The sequence below is a fragment of the Triticum urartu genome, chromosome 1A (genome assembly GCF_056163025.1).
Source record: "Triticum urartu cultivar PI428250 chromosome 1A, HENAU_Tu73, whole genome shotgun sequence".
Taxonomy (NCBI): Eukaryota; Viridiplantae; Streptophyta; class Magnoliopsida; order Poales; family Poaceae; genus Triticum; species Triticum urartu.
In genome coordinates, this window is record NC_141873.1 from 525086552 (window position 1) to 525095770 (window position 9219).

At 51.3% G+C, this 9219-nt stretch overlaps 2 protein-coding genes across 3 annotated transcripts; one reads left to right on the forward strand and one right to left on the reverse strand.

Moving 5' to 3' along the window:
- Positions 1–821: 821 nt before the first annotated feature.
- On the forward strand, positions 822–2445 carry LOC147992193 (GDSL esterase/lipase At5g45670-like). Its single transcript, XM_087528430.1, has 3 exons — positions 822–1186; positions 1280–1404; positions 1492–2445. The coding sequence occupies exons 1-3, from the start codon at positions 940–942 to the stop codon at positions 2215–2217; spliced, it is 1098 nt and encodes a 365-aa protein (XP_087384556.1). The 5' UTR covers positions 822–939; the 3' UTR covers positions 2218–2445.
- A 250-nt stretch (positions 2446–2695) lies between these two features.
- On the reverse strand, positions 2696–8104 carry LOC147992194 (uncharacterized). Of its 2 annotated transcripts, XM_087528427.1 has the most exons (4): positions 7758–8104; positions 7291–7642; positions 4365–6069; positions 2696–4277 (listed from the first exon to the last, which is right to left on the reverse strand). In XM_087528427.1, exons 1-4 carry the CDS (start codon positions 7808–7810, stop codon positions 3070–3072), a joined length of 3318 nt encoding a protein of 1105 aa, XP_087384553.1. In that variant the 5' UTR covers positions 7811–8104; the 3' UTR covers positions 2696–3069. The 2 variants fall into 2 exon arrangements, with proteins under 2 accessions (XP_087384553.1, XP_087384549.1); XM_087528423.1 differs by having other exon boundaries at positions 2696–6069; positions 7758–8103.
- Positions 8105–9219: the final 1115 nt, after the last annotated feature.

The following is a 9219-nucleotide window of genomic DNA, read 5'->3' on the forward strand; positions in this document are numbered from 1 at the left end:
GTGCGCGTTCACAGTCTGTCTGCTAATAACCTAACCGGTACCCGGCCGGCCGGTGCGGTGGCGATGCTTCCCGACGATGATGGGTGATCCGTAACTTGCTAAGCAGGGCTGGAAATGTCGGCGAGTTATTAGCGGCTCATGTACTGAACTAGTACTCCAGTAACTCGTACGTGCTCCAGTAACTCGTCAGTTTAGCCGGTCGATAGAGTACTCTTATAATGGGGGAAAAGACTGCACGCACTATACGTCGGCATTGCTCAAAAGTCAAAACCAACTGACCATGTATGTATATATACATGTACTCACACAATGTAGGAGCTTCCGTTCACCCAATCAGAAAGTAACTGATGTGCAGCTAGCTACCTCGTCCTTGAGCTAAACACGTACCATACGTACGTACGTACGTACGTACGTCGAGCTACGCATAGCAATACATACATGTACTAATCCACATCACACGGCACTAGCTGGGCAGTACGTGTGCAAACGACCAGTGTGTATGTGTATCCACGCCGATTCTCAACGTCTTTTGTAGTACTGTACGTATGATTGTATTTGTATATGTCTCCAGAGTCCGTCCAGACCCCAGAGCCCAGACCGTGTTGTATAAATCGCTCGTGCCCGTGCCGGCCGGTCCTTGTTTACACTCGGAGCGTCGTCGCCGACGCGGTGAAGCTGCATTGCTTAACCACATTGCCCGCCGCCTCCAAGTTAAATGCCGGACCCAACAGTGCGCGAGTGGCAAAAAGGCCCAATCGGTGATTAATCTCCACCGCTGCCCAACTCACCAGCCCTATAAATAACACACAAGCATGACAGTACGCACATCCCCTCTGTGTGTGCGTGTGTTGTCGCGATCACAATCAATCTCACTCACTCACTCACTCCATCCAGCAGCGGCTCGCTCACTGTGTCACCGAGAAGATACTCGGTAGCGCAATGGCGGGGCGGGCGAGCTGGCGGTCGCTGGCCGTGGTGCTGGCGGTGGTGGGCGCGGCGGCGACGACGGCCGGGGCGGCGCCGCAGGTGCCCTGCTACTTCGTGTTCGGGGACTCGCTGGTGGACAACGGCAACAACAACGGCATCGTCTCGCTCGCGCGCGCCAACTACCCGCCCTACGGCGTCGACTTCGCCGGCGGCCCCACCGGACGCTTCTCCAACGGGCTCACCACCGTCGACGTCATCTGTAAGCACCCAAAACTATATATGACACGTACGTACAAACACATTCCGAAACTACGTACAGCTCAGTCTTGCTCTGTTTTTGCGTTGGGTGCAGCCAAGCTTCTGGGCTTCGACGACTTCATCCCCCCCTTCGCCGGCGCGACCAGCGACCAGCTCCTCACCGGCGTCAACTTCGCCTCCGCCGCCGCCGGCATCCGGGAAGAGACCGGGCAGCAGCTGGTACGTAGCATGCTACCGCATTCCGTACTCTAGCAGTCGCGAATGCCATGTCAATTCCTGATGAGATGCTTCTGGGTCTGGCTGCAGGGTGGACGGATCAGCTTCAGCGGGCAGGTGCAGAACTACCAGAGCGCGGTGGAGCAGCTGGTGAGCATCCTGGGGGACGAGGACGCGGCGGCGAACCGCCTGAGCCAGTGCATCTTCACCGTCGGCATGGGCAGCAACGACTACCTCAACAACTACTTCATGCCGGCCTTCTACAACACCGGCAGCCGCTACACGCCGGCGCAGTACGCCGACGACCTGGCGGCGCGCTACACGCAGCTCCTGCGCGCGCTCTACAGCTACGGGGCGCGCAAGGTGGCGCTCATCGGCGTCGGGCAGGTCGGGTGCAGCCCCAACGAGCTGGCCACGCAGAGCGCCAACGGCGTGGCCTGCGTCGACCGGATCAACGTCGCCGTCCGCATGTTCAACCAGCGGCTCGTCGGCATGGTCGACCAGTTCAACCGCCTCCTCCCCGGCGCGCACTTCACTTACATCAACATCGACGGCATCTTCTCCGACATCCTCCGGGCGCCGGGCGGCCATGGCCTGAAGGTGACCAACCGGGGCTGCTGCGGCGTGGGGCGGAACAACGGGCAGGTCACCTGCCTGCCGTTCCAGACGCCGTGCCCCAACCGCAACGAGTACCTCTTCTGGGACGCCTTCCACCCCACCGAGGCCGCCAACGTGCTCGTCGGCCAGCGGGCCTACGCCGCCCGGCTCGCCTCCGACGTGCACCCCGTCGACCTCCGCACCCTCGCAAGCCTCTAGCCCGCTCGCTCGTCCGAGGGAGGGGCGACGGCGGCCGCCGTTGGTGTCGGTGAAAAATATGCATAATTCTGATTCTACGGTGTACCAGCACAGCACATACAAGATGATACGTTTGCGTCTGAATTTTGCACCAACTGTACCCTCTTACTCAGTTCACAGTGCTTCAGATGGGCAACCAACCATGTACTACGATTGTGCAGCATTCAATATAATTACTGTATAAACAACTGTCTTTGGCTGAGAAGAATAGCTTGCACTTCACAGAATTCATTAGTTTGTTGGGAGAATTTAGTCTGCAGAAGCATATGCGTAGGAATGCAGCAACAACACAAGGAAAAGCTTGGGGCTTCGTATCACCACCACAGCCAAAATCACATGAGGAAAATAACAGATTTTCCCTTCCAATGCTAGAAAATTCTACCTATGGCAGCACTGAAACTACCATCTAACCAAGATGAAAAGGCAGGGCTCTCGCCGATTGATCGCTCGAAAACAAACTAACAACAATGGTTTCAACATGAACAGTTGGAAAATAATAGAACTTCTCTTCCAATGCTGGAAAACTCCATCTATCCCAGCTGAAACTACCATCTAACCAAGATGAAAAGGCAGAGATGCTGCCGATTGCTCGAGGACAAATACAATCTAACCTAAATGGAGGAGCATATTACAACAACAATAGGGAAGGGCTAGCGATATTACGGGAGAAACTGATGCAAGATGCCAGCTTCGTCCCATAAGATCATTTATCTGGTTTCAGGTTGGGCTTGGTACGAAGTTTCTTCAGGATTAGCTTAGTCCGATGACGACGAAAAGACTCATTAACCCTGGGAACGGTTAAACTCTGCAGCTTCAGCACAGGTCGGTCTTCTTCGATGCACCTACTGCGCGAGCATCATTCTCCACTTCAAGCTGTATGACCGAACGCACAGGCCAGGAATCCACCTGGTCCAAGCTAGCACTAGCACATGGCTGGAGTATGTGCTTTGCTCCAGATTGCAACTTAACAGGTCTAGTACCCACAGTACTGGAAGAATCTGTCAACGCCGAACGTGTATTTGCACCACTGGTTACAGCTCGAAGAATTGTTTCAGGTCCGCTGAGACGAACTGGCACATCTCGGGGTTGCCCACTGTTGAGACGAACTGGCATATCTCGGGGTTGCCCACCGTTGAGACGAACTGGCATATCTCGGGGTTGCCCACCGTTGAGACGAACTGGCATATCTCGGGGTTGCCCACCGTTGAGACGAACTGGCATATCTCGGGGTTGCCCACCGTTGAGACGAACTGGCATATCTCGGGGCTGCCCACCTGGTCTGGATCCATAGATTTCTACCAGGAGTGGCGGCGGATTTAGGTCCTTTCGTACTGCTATGCAAGGTTTTTTTGGTGATGTCAATAACACATCATCCTTTTCTGCCGGTCCTTTGAAACTCTTGTTGATTTGCTTCGAACTCTCAAGACTCGATCTTGATACTACTACGGTGGCCTGTTTCATGCTCCCCTTGTCTTCAAAGATCACACCACCTGGAGCATTACTTTTACCTGGTTCACGAGGCAGGGGAACTAGTGGCCGGGGTGCAGTAGATCCATGAGGCCGTGCAGCTTCACTGCTAAAAACATGAGAAGAGACCATTGAAGGGGGCAATGGACGGAGTGAGGTAAACTTTGTTTGAGTTGTTGATGGTGCAGCAGTGCTCTGAACAGAGTAGCCAGACATACAGTTGGATATTGGGGTCATTTGTGTCATGCTGCTGCTGTTTTCAGGGAAAAGGCTGAACTGAGATGGCCCTGGTCTTGTTTCTGCAATGTTTTTGAACTTGTTCCATGGATCGTAAGATGGCTTTGTTGCAACACTAGCGGTACGTCCGCAGTGCGCAGGACCAGGTTGTAGATGATTAGCAGTACTCTGAACTTGATTTGCCACAGCTGGTTGCTGATGCCCCAGTCTGACCTCATTGTACCTGCTCACCGGTTGCATAGACACCTTGTTTGGCACGGCTAGTTGATGTTGACGACTCTGATTACTTTTGCTGAAACCGGGCCCTTGCTCAGCTGCTGGAACAGAAGAAAAACGTGATGCATATTCAGATGGTGGTCTTCCTCCATTCAAAATCCTAAATGTTGCAGCAGGATCAACCAAACCTTCATGAAACAATTGCGGAGAAACTTGTGTGTACATCCCCGGAAAGCAACGATCTTCAGCTCTGATTTGGTTACTGGAACAAGGACCACAGTTTTCTAAACCCCCAATGCCGGTTCCAAGACTAACTGTTTTGCCCATTAGGCGCATCGTCGTTTCAGCAGCAGGTTGGATATTCTGCTTATAATTCTGTCTTGGGAAACAGCTTTGCATCTCAAGTGACTTCAGCAGTTGATCATCATGTCCCAGGAATCGAGCGCCCAAACATTGCTCTGAACTCCCTTGCTGGTTCCTGCATGAATATATGCTGCTGGGAATTGCATGGTTATGAGCTTCCACTCTTTCAGAGCTGGGATGCTGTCTGAACCCCTTACTGAGTGCAGTTGGCATTGTGGGGATAAGACGAGGGTCTGGCTGAATACCAAAATTAGCAACTGTAAAAAATGGTGGGGCTTCATGGTTGATTCTTAAATGGGCATAATCCAAGGAAGTATTAGGTGTGAAGAAAGTTGGAGGTGTTGAAGGATGCAAAGAATCCTTCCCCAAGCATTGTGTTTTAAGCAGCTCATCGGGATTAAGGGTACCACCAGTTTGAACCCTGACAAATTCACCATGCGAATTAATAGGAAGACCCATATAGCCGTCACTGTACATGTTCCTGCATGCAGATACACAGACTGTAGGTTGTGCATTTGTTGATTTGTTTGACCCTGTTGAGGTGTTTATATTGCTCACCACGTCATTACCAGATCTAAGAACACTAGGATGAACTTCTGTCAAGTGGCAATTAGCAATCAACCTTTCCTGAAGAATTGTGCTTCTATTCCTATCCAATGCTTCTTTGAGAGAAGCAGCATAGCCAGAACTATAAGGATGTGGCAATGGAGTTCTCATAAGATATTCTGGTCTTTTGTTGACTGCTAAACCAGCAGGAACAGATGGTCCTCTTGGCATCATCTGACAGTTTTCTTCAGCTTGACGCCCAATACCAAGACATGGGCCTTCTTGCAAACGGAAATTAACGCCAGCAGACTTTTGAGCAAGCCCTGGACTAGGCAGGGCAGCTGAGCTCATGGAGCTCAAACGGTTGCCGTTGTCCCTCTTAGAGATCTCTATGCAATGACTCAGATACACAGGTTTGGTAAGTGGAACAGTATGGGAGGCACCAGTTGAACCTACCTTCTCAGATAAAGAGCTGCTATCCTGCTCAATAGTCCCCGATAAAGCATCTATCCGCTGATGCACCAACTCTGGCTCTTCTGTATTGCGCTGATCATTGACTACCTGAGAATTGTCTCTCTGGGACGGTTGCGGGGATGCCTGAACCACCTGTGATTGCTCCGTGTTATCTTCAGTTTGGGAGGCAGTCAACCCACATATGTCAGCTGTGTCCGAAAAAGTAACATGTTTTGATTTGAGAGAAGACTTTGACGGACACGTGACATCAGAGTTTTTCAGAAATGTGCCCTCTCCTGTTCCTAAGTGTTTCTTAAGAATGGTTTGAACTTCACAACCATTCTCCATAGCCTTCTGATTAGACAAAACTGACTTCTTGCTTCCATTTATATTTTTCTTGTTCGGTAAAACTGAGACCTCTTGATTTTTCCTTTTCTTGCTAGGAGACTTTTTGAGCTTCCTCTTTTGTATGGCATCTTGAAATAATTGGGAAATGCTAAGTGAGTTAGCGTTCGCATTTTCACTTTTCTCCTGAAAAGGAAAAGATGACAGATCACCGTTCTAAGTGAGATAGCCTTCACATTTAGAAAAGCAGTATAGCACATACAGAGTCCAATTGCAACATAATTAAGATGTCACCATGCAACTCAACTCAAAGTGTATATATATATATATATATATATATATATATATATATATATATATATATTGATTGTACACTAATCATGTTTTACACTACGACGTTTTGCGACAAAGTTGAGTAGGTGGGTGTACCTACCAATGCGCATGATACAAGTATGAAGCTTTGGCCATTTACTGGTTTATCAGGAAGTAAGGGAGCAAGAACAGAAGAGTGCACGAGCAAGCACGGACCGACATACTGCTTACGGTAAGAGCACGTTAAACACAATCCACACCTATTCTTTACTTGCAAGTCATCAATACAAGCTTGCTTTTTTCTACAGGAAAACACTCAAAGGCATGTCAGATCTGATTTATCTTAAGGGAACAATTACAAGGACAAGAGCAGCCAACGCCGCACAAATAAAATAAACCACCACAAGCACCTAATGAGCTCCAATTGCCTCATGGCATTTGAAGATTGCAACTGAAGCCCAAAATCCTAGCGACGGGACTAAGACAACGTCGATGGAACATCAGCAGGGCCACGCCCCAAGCTTGTGGGCGCTCCGACCCGGTGCCACCACTTGCGCATGGTCTGCATGACGAAAGCGAACCAACCATCCTGCACCAAGCAAAACGAAGGTCCATCATCATCCTCAACCAGATCTGGCATAGCCACCAGTGCTGCTAACACTTCTAGCACACCTCCACTGACCAACAGAATACTGTTGCAACGAGAAAGCTACTAGAAGATTACTGAGGCTGCCGCCGCGCCACCCATGGATGCCGAAGCGACGAAAGGACCAAACTCCAATAGATCTGGAGAAGAGAGAGGAAACCCTAGCCGCCTTTGTGTGAGGAGGAGGAGACAAAACTATCTGGTTGTTAGAGATTTGATTGATGAAGGTTAATCCGCTCGATACAATCTTCCTGGCAAGCCATTGCGCTGGATCCACATTCAACTGCTTGCAAGATCACTTCTCCCATGGCCGGAAATTGCTTCACAGAGCTCGGACAAATTTTATAGATGCCGGAAAACCAGGCACACAATATCCCCAACAAACGCATTCCAATCCAAACCCAAGTAATGCAGATGCGAGCTTGGTAGAAGTAGAAGAAAAACCGCACCTTTTTCCTCGCGGCAATCTCAGCCGGGGCCTTGTCCTTCTTGGGCCCCTTCTTGGCCTGAGCCCCGGCCGGCTGCTTCCCCTTGTCGAGCTTTCTCTTGACCTTCCTCCCGTCGTCGCCGGCGACCCGCGGCACGGCGGCGAAGAGCTCGACGACGGAGCGCTTCCGGCGCATGGCCGCGTTCCTCCGCTCCTCCTCCCCGTCGTCCATGTCGTCCGCCAGCGCCGCCTCGTCCGCCCACCACCGGAACCGCCGCACCTCCATCGGCGGCAGCGGCTCCGGCGGCCCGCCGAGCGGCCAGCACCTCCCGCCCTCGTCCGCCGCCCCGGCCCGCGCCCGCGCCGCGTACCCCCTGCCGTTCAGAGCGCACATACGAAACAGAAACAACAGCGTCAGAGCTCCGCCCCGTGGGCGCGCGGCGGCGGCGGCGCGCAATGCGGAGGAGGGAAAAGGAGCTCAGGCGGTACCGGATCGAGAAGCACGGGCCGGCGCCGCCGCCGCCGCCTGCAGTGGCGGCCATCGCGGGAGGGCTCCCTCCCTGGTCCGCTCGCCCGCTTTCACCCGGCTCTGTTCCCGGCGCGCGCGGCCATCCTCGGCGGCGGTGGTGAGGAGAGGAGTGGACTGAAGACACCGCGGGGGGAGACCCAAGAGAGGAGCCGTGCGGCGGCCCAGGCGCGGCGCGGGGTGCGGCGCAGGGGGGTAGGCCTAGGGCGCGGCCCGCGTGGGTTTTTGCCGCTTTTCCCGCAGCTCTGCGGCGACAGGTGACAGTGCGAGGCAGCGAGGGCGCCGCGCGCTCCGTGATTACTGTACGGCGCCGCGCCGGGCGATGGGGATGGGTGCAAAGGTAACAAAACAAAACAAGGAGTAAAAAAAGCTGTCAGTGCTGTGCTGCTGCTTGATAAAATGGTGGTTTTGAACGTGAAGAGCCCAGCAGACGCGTGAAAATAAACAAATCTGGCCTTTACCTGACAAAATAATCCTAATTTAAAAATATTTCATGAAATGGTCTTCTTTTGCATGATGTCCGGCGCTATAACGACATGCTAGAGAGCATGACGCCCCGGGCTAGGGCGTCATGGTAGCGACATGTAGCATGGCACCCCGGCCTAGGACACCATGCCAAATAATATGATGCCCTAGCCTAGGGACGTCATAATAGGTAGCATGATGCCCTAGCCACGGGCATCATAAAAAGGGACCATTTCGTGAAATTTTTTCAAGGGTCATTTTAGATCTTTTTTGGTTTATGCCTTCAACTCACCTTACCAAAATATTGGTCACGCCAAATTCTTTATGTGTTGTTTGGTTTGTTGCCAAATATTTGGCTGCCAATAAGTCCATTGTTGCTTCCTTTACAGATTCTTGCCAAATCTTTGGCTAACCCTGGGCATTGTAATCCTACGCCAAATAATTGGCAAGCCAATATTGGCAGGGCGGTCATAGGCAAGAACCAAACATATCTTTTGTGTTGAGATTTTAGATAAAGATCAGTTTTGTCCATTTTCACAGCAGACGCTGCAATGGAACAACATAATGCAGTGAAACTAATACCCTAACTCTTTGTAGTACGTTTAGCATTATTGTTTGTGTAGTTTGCTGCATGGTGTAGACGTGTAGTGGTAGTAGGTGGGTGGAAGTGTGTTGCGCCGCGAGTTAATTACTCTGTGAACCCGGCTGACCCCGCCCGTGGTCGTAGTAATGACGGACAGGGATCAGGTGACATGCACTTTTGCATGTCACGGTGTGACTTGCGGCCCAAATTCATATTTAAACATTGTAAAAAAAATCTAAAAAATCATGCAGGTTCATAGCACATATTAAGATAATTCCTAAAAAATTCAGATCAAAATTCAAAACATACACCAAGAAGCAAAAAAGAGAAACTCATATGTGAATAGTATACAGAGAACCATTCGCAACTATTCATAA